This window comes from Echinops telfairi, unplaced genomic scaffold (genome assembly GCF_000313985.2).
Source record: "Echinops telfairi isolate 266 unplaced genomic scaffold, ASM31398v2 ScPeMD7_7427;HRSCAF=8465, whole genome shotgun sequence".
NCBI lineage: Eukaryota > Metazoa > Chordata > Mammalia > Afrosoricida > Tenrecidae > Echinops > Echinops telfairi.
The window spans coordinates 10,179,635-10,202,066 of record NW_022111327.1 but is presented as its reverse complement, the minus strand read 5'-3'; the positions used below and the strand labels follow the sequence as shown (position 1 = coordinate 10,202,066).

General features: G+C 42.0%; 1 protein-coding gene across 2 annotated transcripts in view; it reads left to right on the top strand.

The window, feature by feature from the left end:
* The window catches only part of AMOT (angiomotin), a 64,312-nt gene that overhangs the window by 21,968 nt on the left and 19,912 nt on the right, over positions 1 to 22,432 (top strand). For both annotated transcript variants that reach the window (XM_045298565.1, XM_045298564.1), the window contains exons 5-8: positions 4,243 to 4,762; positions 9,660 to 9,804; positions 10,919 to 11,011; positions 14,593 to 14,738. In XM_045298565.1, the coding sequence (XP_045154500.1) occupies positions 4,243 to 4,762; positions 9,660 to 9,804; positions 10,919 to 11,011; positions 14,593 to 14,738 (904 nt within the window). The remainder of the gene's footprint in view (positions 1 to 4,242; positions 4,763 to 9,659; positions 9,805 to 10,918; positions 11,012 to 14,592; positions 14,739 to 22,432) is intronic.

Sequence of the window (22,432 nt, the reverse complement as noted above, 5' to 3'; positions counted from 1 at the left end):
AGGCACTGAAGAATTGTTAAGTTTCTTGAGTCCCCGTCCTTCTGAGACCTGAACCTTTGCTGGTTCCTGGGGTTGTACATTTATCAGCTGCTTTAAAAAACTAAATCATTTCTGTTTATAAAGCAGTCCACCTCCTTTCAGTGGTTGAGAGCATGCCAGATCTGAGGTTTCCTGAAATCCGTTTTGAGTGGAATCTAAGAGTGACCTCACTCTGTAGTTCAGTGCAGAGCTGGTTGTGCAAGAGGAACCAGCAGGCATTTGCAGCCCTCTCCAGCACTCACAGGCAGAGGCTAGAGAAGGAAGCCTTTCTGTGGTGAGAGCAAATTGGGTTCCAGGTTGTTGGGGGTGGAGGGTACCTGCTCTGGTATGAGTGAATGAGTGAGTGTGTCTGTGTGCACTCGTGTGTGGGCTTACACATGTGTGGATCAGGAATGTGTGTGTGTGTGTGTTTGAGGAAGGTGGGGCTTCCTGTAAGTGTCCTGGCGGGGTAGCAGGTTCTGTCTCAGCTGTATGCAGCAGCTTTTGCTTTCCCTTTGTGTCCTCACCTGCTTTATCTGGGAACGAGTCTATCTGGCATTGAGAAGAACACCGCTTTTAGCCATGGACCTCTGTCCTGCTGTGGGCCGTCTCCTCCTTCCTTGTGGCGCACATGTGGCCCAAGTTGTCTTAGGAGAGAGCAGACTGAAGGGAGGGAAGAAAGAGGCAAGGACACAGGTCATGGGCCTTCTAGTGGGCTCATGTGATTCTGTTGTTTGCAGGCAGCTTCTTGTTCATGGTGAATGCTTCAGTGGGGAGAGATTCAGGCTGTGATGTCGTAGAAGGAGCTGGGTAGCTCGCCAGGCTGGCCAGCCACCTTTATTAGTACACATATTGCCATTAGTGTTGTTATTTAATCTTGAGTGTACTCCCCCCCCACCCCCGCCCGCTCCCAACTCTCTCCCACCCCTGCATTTGTTTCTCTTCTGTTCTCAGGGGGAAATTCACACAAATAGGAATACTGTCCTCCTTTCTGTGTGGTGGGAGGATGCCGGGGTCCAGACTGAGTTTGTTCCTTGGAGGCCTTTCTGGCCTTTTGTGACCCTCGGAGTCTGAGTGCCCGACTGCCTTGGTTTTCCTAACACCACTGCACAGATGATCTGCTGCCTTTTGCAGCCTGCCAACCCAAGGGCAATCTGGCTTATCTCCATTTATCTATAGGCAGAACCCAGAATCATGATCTGAGCCTGTGCCCTGGGCATATCTGGACGCCACAGATCTAGGGGTCTCCTTCTTTCCCAGGCGCCTCAGAGGTGCCGTGTTGTCCAGGGCAAGAGACTTTCAATCTCCAGCCAGGAGGGTGACTAGGGACAGAGAGTCTGTTTGAGAAACGGCTTCAGTGCTTGATGTGCCCCAAGGGAACTGGAGTGGGCCAGAGGAGAAATCCCAGTTCAGAACTAGGCGTTCAGTCTTTAAAAGAGAATATCTCTCAGACTTCCAAGGGACAAAGAGGAAGGTTCATATGATGATTCTCCTCTAAAATTTCTAGAGCTAGAAAGAACATTAAAAAGCAGAAATGTAAGCACTCCTCTACATTAAAGGACTCCTGATAACATAGTGGGTTACATGTTGGCCTGCTAACTTCAAGGACAGCAATTCAAACCCTCTATGTGCTGTGAGGAAGAACGATGAAGCTTTCTGCCCTTGTAAAGATTCACAGTTTTGGAAACCCACAGGGGCAGTTCTACTATGTCTTATAGGGCCATGGTGAGTCAAAATCAATGGGTAACAATGAGTTTCTTTTGGGTTCTTCTACATTAAAGAGCCCTGGTGGCACTGGGAGTTAGGCCTGGGCCTGCTAAAATCCAAGTCATCTGTTCAAACCTACCATTTGCTGTTGGGGGTGGTGTGGGCGAAGATGAGGCTGTTTGTTTCAGTCAAGATTCACAGTCTTCGAAGTCTGATAAAGGGTCACTGTTTGTTTGATTTTTCTGTATTAGAGATTCAAAAGCCTCAAAATGAAACACACACACACACACACACACACACACACACCTCTTATTAAAAGAAGAAAGAGATCGCATAGTCCATGTTACCTGCAGGGAAACTAAAGATTTGCAGTAGGAAAAGTGGGTAAAGCCTCATAAAAATAAGTTTATAAAGCTCTTGGGTTTTTAATCGGATGAGTGCTTTGAGCTCCTGGAAAGAAAAGTCATGTGTGGTAGCAACTTTACATTTGTAATCATGAATAGCATGTATATTTTTCTATATGCAATTAATTTATATGTAATCTTTCATATTCAGCAATCATCTGTGTTGACATATGTCTAAAATTAGATCAATAGGAGAATGAAACCAGAGGCATAGATGTAACCAAGGGACAGAACCTAGGGACTGAGTGGATTTGAGGGCTCTTAGAAACATGTGGGTTATTGAGTTCCCATGAGCAAGTATTTTAAATGTTTTTCTAGCTGCAAAAAGACTTTTAATGAGGATCTCTTCTATGGATAGATAAAGGAACAATAATGCTAACTAGAATGTGTGTGGGAGAGATAAGCCCTAGCATGTGGAATGCCAGTTAGAAGTTAATTGCCCCTAGTTATTTGTCCCAGTTCCACCATGAATATTATGCAATTTCGTGCAAAGATTAAATGGATATCCCATAAGTAAAATCACTAACAAGGTCAACCTATCTCACTGGGAGGTAGATAAGAGACTCTTTGTAATTTCCTTTGAGCTCAGAAATGAGCAGAGCCCTGTATTTTTGCGAGTCATTTATGACCTTAGTAATGAAACGGAGGTTCATACCCATTAAGTAAATTGAGCAAAGTTACAGAGCTAGTAGAATAGGGTCTTTAAACTCCATTGGTATCAGTATCCCATACCCTTAGCCATCTGTCTCCCATGGATTAAAACATCTCAACTCAAGATCAGGCCTCCCCAGTACTTGGGAAGTATGTGAGAGAAGGGCTGGGTGAACTAGTTTGTTGTTTTCCGGGTATACTAACAGATGTTCTTCCTAGTGGTGGTGATGGTTGAAGGAATCCGTCTACATAATCTGATGGTTTCCCTTAGTGCAGGGAAGGGAAATCTTTTTTTCTCCCAAGGGCCATTTGGAAATTGATAACATCATCTGAAGGCCATACTGGTGAAACATTTAATGAACTCACCCCTAACGTGATGGCTGGAAGTGCTTCTCTGTCGTAAGGTGTGTGGTGTTGGTTAGTGTTGATGACATTGCTGGCCTTATATGGCCTGTGGGCCAGATGCTCCCTACCCCTGCTTTAGTGGCTAGGAGTCTGGGATTATGTACAAGAAGAAGAGAGGGACATTCAACAGGCTCCAAAGTTCTCTTTCTGAAACTCTCTATAAGCAATGGGCTGAAGAGAGGAAAACCGTGTCCAGAAAGCAGTGTATTGTGGTATTGAAAAGTCTACAAATGGGGATCAAGAACAGTGTCTGTACCCTGGCACCACCACTGACTTACGCTGTAAGATTTAGTAGGCCATTGCCCTCTCTGGACCTCCATTTCCCCCACGTCTAATGACAGGGTTGCACTAAATTTATTTGTTTGAAAAACAATATGATAATATAGCTTGCCTGTAATCCCTACAAATCTTGAGGTTTTCATTTTTCATGGGGAACAACAGTTACATTATTGATAATTATAACCAACAAGAATTCCTGCGTGTTAAGTATTCATTTTGTATACCATGAAGGGATCTTTTGCAAATATATGATCAAGGGGAATCTTCAAAATAACCAAAGGGGACTATAGATAGAAAAATTTAGGAAGGATTAGATAACTGTTGGATGTTTTATTCTGTACAAGTAGAATGCATTTTCTAAATTTAAATATTTGCATGTGATATGCCACGTATAGAAGGCCAGAAACAGTTTAGTTTAAAATAGCATGATAAAATTGCCTTCCGGAATAATTGCTTAAAATATTTAACTTTGTCAACGAGTGTATAGGCACTCATCATTTAGATTTGCACAAGACCTTTCAGGTCGTCTGCTTCAAGCCCCTATGGGACAATACCCTTCTCTGTTAGGTCTTTATGTTAGGAAAGTTCACAGAAAGCCAGACTTGGAAAATTCTGTAAGGGTCTTTGCAGAGACCGTGGAACCCTGCCTGCTCATCATTGTGCAGGTATACTAGGGGACCCTGTAACTTCCTCATCTTACTGTCTTATGCCCTGCTGCCTCCCCGACCCCTAGGCCTTAGTAGAGAACTTAACCTGAGCTTATCCTTTCTGTTTGCAGGCCCTCACAGGATATCTCATTGCCACTGTCCGCCAGAAACTCGCAGCCTCACAGCCCTACTTCTTCCCTTACATCAGGTGGTTCCTTGTCTTTGCTGCAATCTCCACCATCCACTAGATTGTCTCCTTTGGTCTCAACCCAAGGGGACCACTCAGCTCACCTGCCTAGGGCGCAGCAACATTACCTTCCTAATCAGCAGCATCAGGGAGATCACTACCGTCTAGCCCAGTCGGCTCTGAGTCAGCACCAGCACCAGCACCAGCACCACCACCACCACCACCACCAACAGCAGCAACAGCATCAGCATCAACAACAGCAACAGCAACAGCAACAGCCAGGAGAGGCCTATTCCGCCATGCCTCGGGCTCAGCAGTCATCTGCTTCTTATCAACCAATGCCTGTGGACCCTTTTGCCATTGTTTCTAGAGCCCAGCAAATGGTGGAAATCCTCTCGGAGGAGAACCGAAACTTGCGGCAGGAGTTGGAAGGATGCTACGAGAAAGTGGCAAGACTGCAGAAGGTGAGGCCCCCATGTAGGGATGGTAAGTCTCCTTTAAACCTTATCCGTGGGACTTGTTTCATGTAAATATGAAAGTTTCCATTTGTGGGTACCTGCATTATTTATGGACACATCTTCAGGGTTCTTGTATCAGAAGGTTTTTTATATGGATTATACTTTGGAAAAGACCTTCTTTCTGTCTACCTATCTAGGAGGGGTAGTATTTCTATGTGGAGGAAAATGAATTATATGGTCTTTCCAGGCACCATAACACTAAAGGAGATTTAGCAGATTACTTTAGAGTTCCATAAGGCAGGGAGAATGCATCATAAGGCCAAGAACACCAATGCTGCCTCCATAGATGACCTTTGAGCCAGTTTTAAGACTATTCTCATGTTTGTGTTTTTATTCAAATAATGAATTTACATCCTAGATGATCCACTCCCGCCCCCCCCCCCCCTGGTCATCCATAGTTCCTAGAAAAATCTCACTAACTGAAGTGAGGTCCTGCCTTGCCTTGTTCTGGAAAGCAGAGCTCTTTGGTGGGGGTTCACGGAGTAACTCTTCTTCAATAACCTCTCTTTTTCCTTGTTTTGCTGCAGCTCAAGTGGAACATCTGTTCTCTCTCTCTGGTGTGTGTAGGAGGCAGGAGGGGCTTAGCATCACAGCTGGGTGACAGGTGATAGCCCTAGGCTGAGGAAATAGGAAAAGGAGTGTGTGTCCCAAGTTCATGTTCTTTGCTGGGCCCCCCCTGTCGTCCACAGCTGGGATTTTAGCTCTTGAGTGTGCCCCAAGCTAGGAGACTTCGCTCTAGGCTTCCAGCAGCTTTTGGTGAATAAGGTTATGCCTTTGGTAGTCTCTTTGCCGCTTTTGTCATCTTGGAACTCGTGTGGTTTCTTGTCCCTGAAATGTCAGGGAGAGCAGGAGGAAGCTGGAGGAAGGAAGGAGTGTTGCCTTGTATTGTTCAGTAACTATCCTTAAACAACACCCAAGAGGAGAAATTTCAGAGTATTTTCAAAAACTGCTTCTGGATCTTAAACAGTGACTTATTGTCAGCAAAGTATTTTTAAGGGGAAAAAAAACCCTACCCTGCCCAAGTTTTTCCGAATTTAAATGGGGATTGTTGAGCTAGAAAGAAAAGATTGTTCCTCCCTGATGGTTTCTCCCTCAATTCTGGAGTTCATTTCAGTTCCTCATTTTAACAAACCTCCCCCTACGTTAGCACAATACATTGATAATGTTTATGTATTAGAAGCAGATGAACATGGTCCCTATCCCATAGTTGATGTAATAACAAAAGGAGTAACTCGGGCAATTTTGCAAAGAGATCTATGGTGGTTTGTGTTTTGGGGGGGTTGTTTTGTTTGTTTTGAGAAGGTGGACTACAGGAAAAGAGCAGAGCAGAATGCTTTGTTTGGGTGAGAAAATACTATCAAGAGGCATCTGCTAATCCCTGATGTTGGAAGGCCCGATCAGCCAATGTAGGGAAATAGGCTTCAAATAAGAATAATTGGACGAGTTAGGGTGTTAGAAGTGAAGACTAATCCAATGCTATAGTGGATTCAGAGGGACAGGTGGGTAGAAGAGCAAAGGGAAAGTGGGGAGTATAAAATAGGAGATGTCAGCTCGTCCGGGGGTGGCGGGCGGGGGGAGACCCAAGACATGGGAGGATAATACATTGTCATAGACTAAGTCAGAAAACCCATTGCCATCCACCTTCTTCCCAGAGCACGCGACCACTCCCCCTACCACCCCCAGCAATAAAAAGAAACATTGAAAATGCCTTTCTGTGACTTCCTTGCCTGGAAGAGCCTTTTGAGAGATATGCAGCTTGCCTGTCTGAATGGTGCAGCCTTTACACAGGGGAAAAAGTAAGAATTTGAAGTCGTACTTTGAACCACCTGAATAAAGACAAGACACCACCTACCAGGTGCTGCATGCTTGGGAGTGACTGGACACCCTTGCACTCTAAAGGCTGCCCATCACAGACCAATGCCAAACCTGCTCTTACAAATGGAAATATTTATTTTCCATCCCCAGAACTTGATGGAGTCAAAGCTTCTTGGAGCACCGGCCTTGCAGATCTTGTCTCTAAATGCCTTTCGTCAGTTTTCACCTTCTGTGTTGCTGTCTTGGCGCCATCTGCAAGGAGAAAAACACTTTCAAGTCTGCTCTTTTCTGTGGTGTAAGCCTCATTTCTTTGCAGGCAGACCACTCTTGGGCATAATGGTAGGAGCGGGACCAGGTTGATTCTGAGCTGTTGGGCCTCAGTTCTCTATGGCTATTTTCGCAGAAGTCTCACCAGTGGACGGCTTTAACAGACAGAAGTTTACTGTATCACAATTGAGGAGGAAAGATGTTTGGATTTAGAGCTAAGCTACCTGTCTGGAAAATGGCTTTCTCTGTTGACACTCTGTCCTTGTCTCTTCAACTTCTGCTTCCTGATCCTTCGAGATTTCCTTGTGGCCTGTCTTGACATCTTTCTTATTCCATCTTTGCTTGTACTTGCTCTATAATCTCTTTTATAGCATCAAAGAGATTGATAAGAGGCACACCCTCCTCTGATCCTGCCTGTTTCACACAATAAAGACAACCTATCCACAAATGAGATTAGAACCACTACTTTTCTCTCAGTCTCCAAACTAAACCCAATGCTATCTACTCGATTCTGATCATAGCAACCGTGTACACTGTTTCCGAGACTCTCTGTGTGTGTGTGTGTGACAGTCTCATCTTTCTCCATGGAAGGGTTGGTGAGTTTGCATCAATCACCTTGCAGTTAGTAGGCTAACGCTATCTGGTATTTCTCTCTAAAATGTACCTTACTGTAGTAGAAGGTAGTGCAGTCATTGAGAAGGAATGCAAAATTATGGAACATTTTGATGTAGGTCCTAGTGGCTTAGCCATTGCGTGGGGCCCAGTGAAACAATGCAAGTAGAAATAGCAAGATGGTGACAGAATGTGAAGAATTTAACCAAGGTCACCAAAATCATGTAGGTAGAAAATCTTCAATGGATATATGCTTTGTTGTGTATATTTTCACCAAAAAGAAAACTTTTTAATTGGGGTAGGATGGAGTGTGGTTGGTGCTCAGAATGGTTATGGAAGTCAAATTTTATCTGAACATTGCTTGACAATAGGGCATTGGGCTTATTTGTCTTAGGCAAATGATATGCAAACATCTCTGTGGTTATTATTTGTGCAGGCAGTGAAACTCTGTTGGTTACAAAAAGACCCTGGAGTTATTGTGTGCATACTTTTTCTCCTGGTTCTGGCTGATTGAGAGTAAGAGCCTTGCTCATTGTTGTTGCTTTCCCCCCACATCTTAAAGGATTTACAATCTATCATAAAACATAACTCTGATCCTTAATTTCTGTTCAAAAGTCTGTACTGGTTTCCCACTGACTATGAGGTTAAAGTCCAAGATGCCTGGCATTAGGGCCCTTTTATGATCTGACTCCAAACTATCTTTGCAGTTAGATCTCACCTACTTTCCTCTGTGTACCCCAGGGTGTCCAGCCAAATTAAACTACTAGTCATTCTTGAAATGCATTGCCTTACTCAGAATAGCATATCCTTCCTCTCACCTCTGTATATTGAAACCTGACCCATCTTTTAGTGGAACTCAAGTGCAACCTCCTCATTGAAATTCTGTCCACTTTTCTTATCTCCAGCCAGGAATAACCCCATCTTCTTCTGCACTTTATGAAACTCTTATGATTTCTCTTAGTAATGTGTCCATTCCTGTATGGTTTTACTTGATTAGACTACAAGCTCCTTGAGGGAAAAACTAATGTCCTCATTCATAGTTCACCCAAACCAAACACTCACTGCCTTCGAGTCCATGCTGACTCCGGGTAACCCCCTGTGGGATTCTGAGACTGTAACTGTTTACAGTAGAAAGCCCAGTCTTCCTCCCTGAGGGCTGCTGGTGGTTTCCTACTGCCGACCATGTGGATTGTAGCCCAATGCAGAACCACTCCCCAATCAGAGTTACATGCCAAAAAGTACTTTAAAGGAATCTTGCAAGTAATACCCACTGCTGCCTAGATGACTCTGACTTATAGTGACCTTACGCAGTTTTTGCATGGATATAAGTCTCTCCCGGGACAGAAAGCCTCATCTTTCTCGTGCTTGCTAAATTCAGCTGAACTGTTCGATGAGACTTGGCCTTAAGATTCTTAAGGCTCATCTCTGCTACCGACTTGGTTTTTTGGAAAGGCACTTTAATTGTTTTTACACTAAGATGGAGAAAAGCTTTCCTGGTAGCTTAATGATTAAGTGTTTGGCAGCGCTTTTGAAAAGTTGTCTGTTTGAACACACTACCTACTGCTCTGCAGGAGAAAGATGTGGCAGTCTGCCTCCTGAAAGATGCACAGCCTTGGGAATACTAGGGACAGTTTTCTCTGTCCCTGTATGGTCACTATAAATCAGAATTGACTTGACAGCCATGGAACTTTACTGTATTTTAATGCTCGAGAGAGGACTCCTTGCCTAAGGAGATAGCAGAACAAGTTGAAGACAGCATGTGTAAAGTTCTTCAGATGCTCTGCGGAAAAACGTCCTACATACTTCAGTATTAATACTTGACACCTCAGAGAACTTCTTGTTAAAATTTGAATCATTTATAGCTATATTTATGAAATTACCTCTGTCTTACTCTCATCATTGAAGACAGAAAATGTGTTTTGTTCATTTGTTTGTTTGTTTAAACTGAGAAAATTAAATGAAACAGTGAGTTAAAGCTGAACTTCGAAATCTCCTTCAAACATCTTTTTCATCTGTGTTATATTTGTCTCCTGGCCATCTAGAAAGCCCTGGGAGAAGCTTCCATTGAGGGTTTGCACATTTAATTTTAGTTCATTGGCCCATCAATTTCCTACATTGACCACCGTCTTTTCTTTTCTTTTCTTTTCAGGTGGAAAGCGAAATCCAGCGTATCTCTGAGGCATATGAGAATCTTGTGAAGTCATCCTCCAAAAGGGAGGCTCTGGAAAAGGCTATGAGAAACAAGCTCGAGGGGGAGATTCGTAGGATGCATGACTTCAACAGGGATCTAAGAGGTGAGGGAATCAATGGGCTTCTTCTTTCTACTTCCAAAGGATTGGTGAGCTCCTAAGAGACGATCTAACCCACTGCTATGGCTAGGATATTTTGTTGTTGTTGTTGTTGTTGTGTTTTTGTTTTTTTACTGCAATAGTGAGTTCATAGTCCCTCAAAGTAGAGAGGTTCATCTGAATCTCTTTCAGAGAGATGAACTGCTGTGTGAATCAAGCAGTATTTCTTTGGGACTCACCTACTTTGCTTCCACCATTTTTCTCACTTCCTATATAGCAGCAGTTCTCCACCTTCCTAATGCCACGACCCGTTAATACAGTTCCTCATGTTATGGTGACCCCCCCCCGAATCATAAAATTATTTTCCAAAAAAAAATTATTTGCATTGCTACTTCATAATTGTAATTTTGCTACTGTTAGGAATCGCGCAACCCCCTCAAAGGGGTTGAGACCCACAGGTGGAGAACCCTGCTGTATACTTTTAGCTCAAGGGAGGTCTTTGGGCTGTGCAAGCTTAAAATGACGATGTCTGCAAATTGTCACTTCTGGAACTCCCTCCCTTTAGCTTTACCTTTATATGAAAATATTGAAGACAGTAAGATATGTTTCTTCTTTTAATCCCCTCCAACGCATTCACCACTAAGGACCATGGGAAAGTAATTGTCTAATTTGGGAGTTGTGGTTATCTGTGAAAGGAAGGGGCTGAGTCAAACACGAGTTGGAATTGATTCCATGGCAACAGGTTTGTGTTTGCGTGCTTTTGTTGATTTGCTTACTTGTTTTCATACTATCTGCTATTCACGGTCTCATGACATATGGTGTTACATACCTTATAACGCTTATGCTCCTTTTCCTAGTTGATAAAATATATTGTTATATACTAAAGGATGGATTCCTTTATTGGCATTGAGAAGTCTACACTTCCAGTTTTGTCTGTGAGGCATGGAAGTATTACTTACTCAGCGTCTCTGTCCTCACGATGGTCTGCTTTCATTTGCATACCTATGTCTGTGTCACTCATTTCTCCTTAACAAGGAGAAGAGGACTTGTTGGTCAAAGGTCAGTATTTAGAGGACAAACAGCATGTGCTTGGAAGTTTGATTGTCTCCAAATTCCACAGAACGTCTAGAGACTGCCAACAAGCAACTTGCGGAGAAAGAATATGAGGGGTCAGAGGATACCAGAAAAACCATCTCTCAGCTCTTTGCCAAAAGTAAGTATTAAAGCTTTGGGAGCAAGTATTAACGAGCTAATGGAAGTAAAGCCTTCTAGAATAGCCAGGGTTGACAATATCATCTTAGAGATTATTTTTTTCTGTTCAGGAATGAAGTTTAGAAGGTTCTGTTCTTTTCTGTCTAGGCCAAGCTGGCTGCTTTCCACAACATCTACTCTCACCAACATTGCTCATTTTGTTTTAAATCAGAGAAATAGCTCTAATTCTCTGCTCTTATCATGGCTAGTTGAAGAAAAAGACCTTCGGGAACATCCAGTTCCTTAATGCTGAAGAAAATTTCTTAGAGGGCTCCAACTTCTTAGGCTGACTCTGGTAGAGACGAGATTAACCTGCATATTGAAAGGGGAACTAGAGAGGAGCCACTGCTATTAACTGAACCAATAAGAATCACTCTGGTGCAGGGTTGGAAGATGTGGAAGAGGTCAGAGCTATTTCTTACTCATATCATAGGGCGTCCTTTGTCTAGAAATCCTCCTAGGAGCCAGACAATGAATTGACCCTCTTCTTTTATCAGTCCGTAGTATACTCTGTCCCATTAGACCAGCAGTTCTCAACCTGTGGATCTCGACCCTTTTGGGAGTCGAACTACCCTTTCACAGTGGTCACCTGATTTATAACAGTAGCAAATTATAGTTATGAAGTAGCAACAAAAATAATTTTATGGTTGAGGGGTCACCACAACATGAGGAGCTGTATCAAAGGGTCACCGCATTAGGAAGGTTGAGAACCACTGTAGTAGACCATATCTAATTTTTATTCCAATTTATGTGTAGTAAATAGAGAGTTAGTTGGGGTTGAGGTAGGAGACAATGGATGAACTGCTCTCGTGTCTACAGATGCCCACACTGTATTTCTCTTATCTGTGTACTTCCAAGATACAGTTGTGCTTGGTGGGGACTCAGAAGTCGTCATCTTTGCTGTGCCTCCAAATAACTCTTTAAAGTCATTCCCTGCAGCTTCCAGTCAGCATTCATACAAGTGTGTTTGATCTTCACTAAGAATATTGCCCTCTCTTCCTGGGCTGTTCACTGGTGCTCTGGCTTTAGAACGGAATTCTTTTTGTTTTGGTATTGTATTGTTTGTTTTGGTTTTGTTTGTTTTTTTGGTTTTATGTTCCCTTCCTCCTTCCGCGCTCCTCCAGCTCCTTTGTCAGTATATCTTAGAGGAAGGAATGCAGTGTTTCTCATGTCATCAGTGCCTAGTGTACATTGCTTAGTGGTAAAGTTGCTTTTGTAGTGTCACAGTTACCCTGGAAGCTAGCTCACTGGCTGAAAGAGGGTGGCAACTTCCCAAGATAAAACAAAACAAAATATGGAGTCTTGCCCTGAACTTCTTGTTGATACTCTTCTCTGTGTGGGGATGCTATTTCAGGTGTCCTAGGAGCTCCTCTGCTGCTTTATAAAATGTGGTCAGTTAGTAGATCAAACTGCATTCATCGCCGGGGGAAAGACTGTCAAATGGCCTGAAAAAGAAAAAGGAAACTCCATCAACGAGGAAGAGAAGAAGGCAGGATTCTTGGCCTCCTTACTTTCTTTGGCCATCGAGCATTGGCAGGGGCCTGTATAGTGGGAACTGGGGCAGGAGGAAAAGAAAGAAACCCCCCTTGAAAAGCCTTCTTAGCAAATGTGCCCCAGCAATTCTAAAGAGGACCAATCCTAGGAGAAGGAAGGCGGCCAGAGTTTATAGAAGGAGTTTAGAACAATCTGGGCTTAAATATGGGCTCCATTATTTGTTTACCCATCACAGGCCCTATGCAAGTGATGTCACCTCTCCAGGTCTCTGTTTACTCAAATGCAAAATAGAGAAGTGAATAATACCATCCTTGTATGGTTATAGTGAGGATTCAGTGAGATATATATCCAAAAGCATTCAGCACAATGCCTGATAAGCAACAGAGCAAATATTTATTTCCTTCCAACACATATCTGAATAGGTATGTAAAGTCAGAGTGAAGAGGCTGGTGAGGCTGCCCCTATTACAGTTTTTTCTACAAATTGTATGCATCTCCAGAAAAAAGGTACTTTACCTTCAAATTGGAATCAAAACCATCGGTTTGAGTGTAAGACAAGACTGGATTCAGAAAGTAAGAATTCCTAATTTTATACATCAGGTGAATCTCAAACTTATTCTAAAAACTAATATACAGAAGAAGAAGTACAAGCCAGAATCCGTCAAATCACAAAGAAAGGCGTGGTTCGAAGCTTCAGGTTCTCTATAATTATTGATCATGATCATGATCACTGTCGTCATTCCTGTTTTAAAAGAAGTGAAATGTAGACACTCGCACTCGCTCCTGTGTTTGAGGTTACCATTCTAGCTACAGTGCTCCATCCATCCCATTACGGGTTTTTCTCTGTTTTATTGACCCTCTACATTACCAAACACAATATCCGTCTCCAGGGACTGGTACCTTCTGATAACATGTTAGAAATAAATGAAATGAAGTCTCGCCTTCCTTACTTCCAAGGAGCATTCTGACTGTTTTTCCAAAATAGATTTATTTGTTCTTCTGGCCATCCATGATATTTTCAATATTCTTCTCTGATACCATATTTCAAAGACATCAATTCTTGTTCAGTTTCCCTGAGATAAGGCAATTGAAAATACCATGACTTGAATCAGGCACAACTTAATCAAGTTGACACCTTTGCTCTTTAACCTTTAAATATGTCTTGTACAGTATAGTTCCCCAATGCAATATGTCACTGGATTTATTGATCACTGTATAAACTAGGCCCACTGGCAGTTGCTATGAGTTGAAAATATACTTCATGGATCTAATAACATACACACACATACAGATTGCCTTAAAATTTTTTGTCTAAATTTCTAAACTCTATAAGTATTTGCTTCACTCTGCTGATTCAGGAGAAAATATTTTCCAAGTAGAGGACTCACCCCTCCCCGAGGTAAAAGAGGTGTCTATATTCTTCGAAACTTGCTATATTCCCCGCTGAATCTGTTGTGTTCTTGCCAGTGCTCCACCCAAACATGGCTTCCAGTTTTATCTCAGACCCATACTCATTGTAAAGGCATTGATTTTCCAAGAGAAGATTATGAGATAAAGGAGATTAAATGGTACTATTGATTTAGGCTTTCCCTAAAGAAGGCGATGTTGTTTAATAGACTTGAAATAATGTCTCTTTGCATTTTCAGTTTTTATCCATTGTACTAAATATAAGTTTCAGATCTCTTTGATACTTGGTCATGATGCAACAATGAGAAAACCCTTATGGACTCATTTTTTTCCCCAATGCAAGACTTTTTTGAAAAATTAAGTTGACAAGTCTACATTTCTAAACATACATGTGTATATATTTCTTTGTGTAGTGATTTTTAATATACTTTTCTTAATAGATTTTAGGTTTTCTTTCTGACTGTGCACAACAACTATTGTTAATTGATTTTTGGAATACACACAGCAAGTTTGTGACAGAGCATAAGATGGTAACAAAACTCACTGTTTACAACATGTGATAGAGTGTAGATATTAAGTGCCCTTGTTCTTAAACTTTGAGCCTCTTCCAGGATGTCCACATTGATATGTCATATCCTGATAGATAAAGAAAGTCAGCGGGAGAAGGAGAAGCTGGAAGCTGAGCTGATCACTGTCCGTTCCGCCAATGAGGACCAAAGGCGACACATTGAAATTCGAGACCAGGCCCTCAGCAACGCCCAAGCCAAGGTGGTAAAGCTGGAAGAAGAGGTATGGTGTCTTTAGATCACATGTGTGTGTGGAAGGTGCGGAAGCCAGCAAACCACAGGCACTGGGCTCTTTATTTCAGTGAACTGGCAGCTGTACCACCAGGAAGGTGCTAGAGACGACTTCTATGTAGGGAGGTTGTTTTCTCTTTTCTTCCCTGCACGTTCTTCCTTTTTTAGAACAGGAAATCACCAAAGTCAAGGAGGGAGGGCTCATTCATATAATAAGCTTCCCTCCTCATCTACGTCTAATCCAGTACTCACTATGTGCTAAGCATTGCCTTAAGCCTGTGACAGTAAGCTTTATTTTGGGTTAACTATAAAATTATCCCAGATAAAGTAAGGATTTTGACATCAGAATGGTCCTTGGCTCCCCAAGCTCGGTGGGAAATCACTGTCCTCTCAGGTGAAAAATGAGCTATTTGCTTTACCAGGTGCTTTGAGGACAGGAGCAGTTTATAGTTTGTGTCAGGAGAATATACTGGCCCCAAACTGTGTGGTGCCCTGGTTCTTGGTTCTGGCATGTGGTTTTGTGGTGGGGAGAAACTCTTATTTGGGTGTAAGGATGGATCATTCCCTTGACGAATGCTAAGGCCCCGAAACTATTAAGCAACTATATAATGAATGTGTATCTGATTAGTCTTGATGTAGATTTTTGACTGGTTTGCAACACTAAACTGTGTTCATGTAAAGTAGGAAGAACTCTCGCTGCTTGCTTTATCATTAATCTTGGGTGTCGGTTGTCATAGTTCTGGATTAATACAGAGATAGAAACTGTTTGTAGATGTTTTGCACTTCAGAGAATGGGTGTGTTTGAGCAAAAGAATGATGATGAAATGTAACTTGGTAAAGAAAATGTCACATTCCACTGACTTCCCTTATAAAATGTGAGTTATATTAAGGGAAAATATAGCCTCTTTATAACAAGTTGAGAATGTTTTAATTTGAGACAAAAAGGTCTTTCATGAATAAATCTTTAGCATTCTGGCCATTGTCTGTAAGGTATATTTCCTACCTTTTATTCATTGACTACTTCTTCTCATTTGGTGAGAATGGTTCTATTTCCTAGAAGTCTCTTTTCTTTCATTTTTTTGTGTATAAAAATGTTTATTGGAGCTAGGTTGTGAGGCTATATTTTTTAAAATAAGTAATGCCATCTAACCCACAATGCCCCTTTTCTTGAATTGTTTGTGTTAAACATCAGACCATGTAAGATTAGGTTAATGGTCTCCTTCATCTATTGTCTACATAAAAATACATAATTGAAAATGAGGGGTGCTTAGATTTGTTCAATGTCGGGATCTAAAGAACTTAGCATGCCCTTTAGTCTTCTGATAAAAACGCCTCATCTCTTGCCTTGCCTTCCCTTTGTGCTAGAGAATTGCAGAGTACATTACTGAATGGAGATAAGATGAGGATCTTTTAGAGAAAACGAAGAGACCCATGGAAAAGGAATAGCTTCTGGTGGTCACATGGCAAGTCTTGGGTAGAGCCAAGAATAAAACGGGAATCTCATGACTCTTCATTCCCTAGATCCTGCTGCCTGCCTCCCTGTGTGAATCATCCTTTGGTTCAGCTTCCAAACAGAGAATGTGGGCGCAGGTTCAATTTTACTAACCTCTGCATCTTTTCATTTTATTTTTAAAAGGGCCCCTCTTTTCAGCAGACTACGAGAAACTGGCCCAGACGGTTTTTAATTTTGGCATATATTTATACAAACATACATTTATACATACATACATACATACATACATGCATGCATGCATGCATACATACATACATACCCTCTAAGTAGAGGGCATATCCAGATAGAGGGAGGGTGAGGTGGAAATAAGGGCTCTGAACCATCTTGGTTTGCCGTGTCTGGAATCACAGTGGGTTCTGGTTGTTGATCATGAAAAGAAATATATGCTTATAGAAAAGATGTTCTTCTGTGGTTCCCATCAGGAAACCCTCACTGAAAGATTTGCCGGGAATACAATTCTAGTTTCATGCTTCTGAGACTTTTCTGGGCATTTGCTTCAGAGATTTTTAGTAGTTTTTTGAGGGCTAGCCCTAAAATATATTGATTTACAATATAAAGAGGAAGTTCTCAGTACCAAGCTAGTACTGAACAATGGAATCCAGTGACTAGATATGTCAACTGAGCAAATTAATTATTCACCTTTAAAAATCTTAAACGGTTTTATGTCTACTTATGTGGTTTGCATCATATACTTCCTTTGCTTTCTACCAGAGCTTAAAACGAGTTCAAAAGAGTTCAGTCGTGGCCAATAGAACCTAAGAAATGCAGAGTAACCACATCTTTTGCGCATGGCATCTTAACTGGGCTAGGGAATAGGGAGTAGAGCCCTGCTCCGAGATGGCATCTAAATGGGCTGCTTTGAATGTGTGCTGGCTGCCATCTTTGTGCAAAAGACTCTTTTGTACACAGGTCAAAATCCCTCTCAGAAGAGACTTGCTTACTATGCAAAGTGTACGCGCCCTTGGCCACTGAACCATTTAGAACCAGTTCTGAGCCCTATTTTCCACACACAGAATCTCAGAGGCCTTGCAATGCCTTCCAGACTCACACCAGATCACCTGTAAACCCTCCCCAAAACCCATTGCCATCCAATTGATCCTGACTGCTACACACCCTTTATAGGATTTCCGAGGCTGTAAATCTTTAAACAAGTATGTAGCCTTATCTTTTTCCCACAGAGTAGCTCATGAGTTTGAACTGCTGACCCTGCAGCTAGCAGTCTAGTGCTTATCGAACAATGCTAGGCTTGAAACCACCTCTACGTGAAAATCGATTGGTTCTTATTTTCCTTTTTCAGCAGCTTATCAGAGCTGGGTTTGCTCCTAGATTTCCAGTATCTCCCTTATAGTGTTCCAAGGAGACTATGCCTTTTCCTCATCCTCAAGTATATATAAGGATTACTCATTGGATTTTTGCTTTTCTTCTGTGGGTCAGATAACCCTGATTGAGCCTCACTCTTCCTTGGGTAACATTTATAATTGGAGAAACTGTGGAACTCACCTAGTAAGAGTTTCATATGGCGTCTTAATGGTTTGGAAGTTCTGTTTCTCTTACTGAGGAAAATGAGACATTTTCCTTCATTGTTACTCATTTACAAAATAAGTAAACTTTTATAAACTAAACTGGATCTACTACCATTGAGTCCATTCCAACTCATAGCGACCCAAATTAGGGTTGCCGAAGCTGTCAATCTTTATGGGAGCAGCTGGTGATTTAGTGGTGCCTGGTGTATTTGAAGAGCTAAGCATCAGTTAGCAGTTCAACACTTACCCAGCGCTTCATACAGAAGCAGACAGTCTCAGCTAGTGAGTTTGGACTATGGACCTGATGGTTAGCAGCCTGATGCCTAGTTTACAGTGCTACCAGGGCTTTTTTTTTTATAACCCCAACTCAAAAACAAAACTAAAGCTCAGTGTCATCAAGTTGATTTCAACTCATAGCATCCGCTTCTTACTGAATAGAACTACCCGTTGAAATTTTGAGGCTGTAAATCTAAGCCTAATTTTTTTTCTCTCATGAAGCAGATGATCGGCTCAAACTACTGACCTTGGCGCTACTAGTCCAATGCATAACTCATCATGCCACCAGGGGTTCCTTTATAAACTAAGATTGGTTTGAATGAATGGAGAAATTAAGAGTCTGTCTGTTGGCAAGAGCTCATTTAAAGTCATGTTTTGAAAGCTGAAGGATATGTTAGGTGATCTACACTTACGCTGTAAAGGAAATAATTATTTAGTTCTGGTTTATAAAAGGCACCGCATTAACCCCCTTTTATTTTTAGAATTTAGTTCGTCCAGGGAAAATCGTCCTAGTCCACTTGTAGCAAATCAGAGTTTCAAATTGGGCCTTTTATTTAGGAATTATTTTCTCAGTCTCCAGAAATCACGGTCACTCCAGTAAATATTTCTGATTGCATAAAAATGATGCAGGGAAAGATAGAGAACTATGTAAACAATCTGCGGACACTTAACATCTGTTTGTCCTTCTAAAGTCTTCAGTTAGGGAGATTTCTGAAATCCATTCCCTCGTTCTAATCCCATTAAGTGTCTTTCCTATGGTACTCTACACTCAGTGTTCCCCAATCATTGCACTGCAACGGTGCTTCTGGTTTACAGAAAACCCATTCTATGCTTTCCAAGTTCATCCCAGATGCTTTCACGCACCGTGCCCTGCTGATAGCCAAGGTGTCTTGCTGGGAAAGGGAGAGCACTCCAGCTAAAAATCAGACCACTTTTCCTGGTGAGTCATTATGTTCCAGGCCTTGATCTGCAGCTTCTGAAGCAGGCAGCCAGCCGAGGTAAATGGTGCATTTCCATCCTTGCCCTTATCTTTCGGGGCACGTAGGTCCTATTGAAGTGGAGGCTCATTAAACTGCAAGTCAAAAGAACTCTGTGTCCTGCGGCAAACATGGTATTCTCTCATTCAGAAAGCACCCCCCTCCCTTCATCCCCCACCAATTTGACCTCACTGAAACTTTCGACAGATGCCTGGCATATCCACTCACAAGGCTGAAGGCAGCCCAGGCTTCTAGCTGGCTGTTCTCTTATGATGCTCCAGAGCTGAGCCATTGCATGGGTAATTGTTTCAGGGATGGTGGGAAAAAGGCTTTGGCAAGATCAAAGAAGGAAGATGTTGTGGGTGGCTGCTTCCTGAGTGTGGCGTGCAAAGGAAGGGACAGAGTGGCGTGTGGAAAGCCTGGCAGAAAGTGCTGACGAGCCTTTTTATTTGGCTTTCGACTGGAATGGCAACCAGAGGCACTGGGGGGGGGGGCTCAAATAGGTAACCTTTTCTGAACTGAGATGGCCAGTGAGGACATCACACTGCTATCTCTTGCTGGAAGCCCGTGCGTTTTCTAAGGTTCTCTTGCAGTCCACTCGATTTTCCAAGAGGAAATTCATATCATTTCCCTCCTGTCCCCCCCATTCTTCTTCCCTTCTCTCAAGACGTCATGTTACTTGAGTGTGGCGTAGCCAGTCTTCTTCCCAAGAGCACTCAGTGGAAACATGTATAGATATCTAATACTTGAAGATAATTTTCAAAAAACAATAGGATTCTGGAGATAAAATTCATGTACAATGAGTTATTGTAGATCATGAATTTGGTTGAAAACTCTGAGTGCGAATTAGCTGTGCACTTAGAGTGCTGATAGGAATTCAGATAAAGTGCATAGCCACTCAGAAATCCTTTAGAGTGTTCTGATTAATCGTTGGCTTTTTAGAAGAACATTTCCTCTCAGAATTTCCCATACTTACGGCAGCATATTTTCTTTGAAGGAGTTGCTGCTCCACCTAGCAGGTAAAGAAAATCTGTCCCCACCCCCAATAGAGTTGGAATGACATCTCGGAACTCAATTTTCTCAGCCTTTCCTAGGATTTTGGCTTTTGAAATTCCCAACTTGGAATCCCGTGGAATTCTCTTTAGTCCCCTTTAGAGCATAAAGTCCCTTCCTGAAGTAGTCAATTTCTTGAGGTGGTTTTCTACTCTTCACTTCTTTTACTATCCACCAGTGTACCACAGCCTCTTGGCGATGAATAGAGGCAGCCTGCTAATACCAGGGTAGTGTTACCAAATTGCTTCAGCGTGAACTCTTACTTGGAGCCAGGGGCTTCTGGTTGAGACTAAATCAAATCAAGTGAAATTACCGCAGGCTCATGGAGGAACATATAAATAGTGGTAGGAAGGAGGGGAGCAGAGAATTCATTAGAGCTTTGGAAAGTAGAAAAGCGGATGAAAAGGAGGCACGGTGAGGAATGCCCTCTGGGGCACCTGAGCTCACTCTGAATCATTACTCCCGATACCCTGTAGCCAGTGAGCTTGCTTATATGTTGGTCTTCATTCAGCCAGCATTCCTAGTCTTCCTCCATCACCTAAAAATCTATCTTTCTAACCTTTAAAACGTGTATTCTAAATATTATATCCCCCACCGAAACTTGCAAGTGTCAGGAAATTCAAGGGCAGACAGATTAGGTGACTGTTTGTGATCCATTTAGGAAGAAAACTCAGATCTCACAACTTCAGAATATCCAGTCTGTGTTTTATCCCCCAGTGAAGAGAAATGGAGGTCAAGAATTTAGTCTCTTCCTTTCAAATGGTTGATATGAATAAGTAGCTTTAAAGGCCCCAGAACTAGTTTTGTATATAGCTATACTTAAAAAGAAGTTTGAAAGGCACCCACAGTTGTTGGGAGAAGGGAAGACATACCATCACGTGGTATTCGTTTGCAAGGATCAGATTTCCCTGAGTCAGAAGGGAGTTAAGAGATCTGCCAAATACTTGGGAATGGGTTCAAATTATTGCAGAAGTGCAATGGGAAAATATGATTGATGGAGCTTGAGTATTTCCCTTATTCCATAAGGGCTTGCCTTCCTGCTGTTCATTTTCCCCTATTTCATGATTCTTCTGTTAGAATTTATCCCTGAACAGCAGTGATTTGAAACCTGTACCTTAACTTGGAGAAATAAAGTCAATGCGTTACATTGTTCTTGTGTACCATTTTTCTATTTGTAGTGTTGTAGCTAAGCTCTCCTCTGCCGAATTTTATACCTGTAGTTGACAATTATTTGACATTAACTGGTCGTCAAAAATGTCCTGAAAAATAAATTAGAACTTGAACATAAAAGAGATATCGAGGAAGAAGAAACTCTCACATAAGATTGGGGTTTTGTCTGCTTCCCCATGTATCGCTGCTTATAAAGAAGAGAGTCTGTCATATGATAAACATTCAGTTAATATTTAGTTAATGAATGAAAGAATCCATCAGAATCTAATACAAGGGTGATCATTTTCATAGGAAGTCTGATAGCATTTGAAGGAAGTGGAATTCTGGAACGTTGATAGAGACATTTTTAAAATGTGATTTTTGGTGAAAATAATGCATAACCAAGCCTATTCCTATCCCAGAGTTTCTAGATATAATGAACAGTGATACTGGTTGCAGATAAGGTAATTTTTAGGAGTTGTATCTACGCTGAACAAGGGACAAGGTCGCAAGAGATTTGACAGTGAGTTGAAATCGTAAAGTGGCTTGAGATATACATGAGAGAGAACAGAGTATCTAAACTGAGAAAAGGCCTTGGATATAGTGAGGGCTTAATAAGGACTACCTGGCTCAATGGGATAGCAGCAATTTTTTGTTGTTGTTAAATGAGGTCGTGCTGTAATGTACTACTACTTGAGGAAGCCTGTTCTAGCAACTTCACGTAGGATGGACTGATTGCATGTGTGTATGTGTTTGTGAAATGGGGAGGGGGTAGCTGAAAGTAAAGAGCTCTGCTAGGTTGTTATGGTAATAACTAATTTGTAAAATATGGGATGAAACCATGTTTGCTATGAAAACATCAGGAAGTGTCTGAATGTGAGCAATGGGAGTTAGGGTTAAACTATACTATTAGACTGGATGTGGTGGACAAAGAAAGGAGAGGAGAACACTAATTCCAAGATTCTGAGACTGGAAAAATGGGATTCATGATCATGATAACTGAATTAGTGAATTGTTAACATTTGGGAGAAAGATGAAAACCGTCTAGGCCGGTGGTTCTCAAACTATGGGTCGCCCGATTCATAACAGTAGCAACATTAGAGTTATGAAGTAGCAACGAAAATAATGTTATGGTTGGGGGTCACCACCACATGAGGCACTGTATGAAAGGGTGGCGGCATGAGGACGGTTGGGA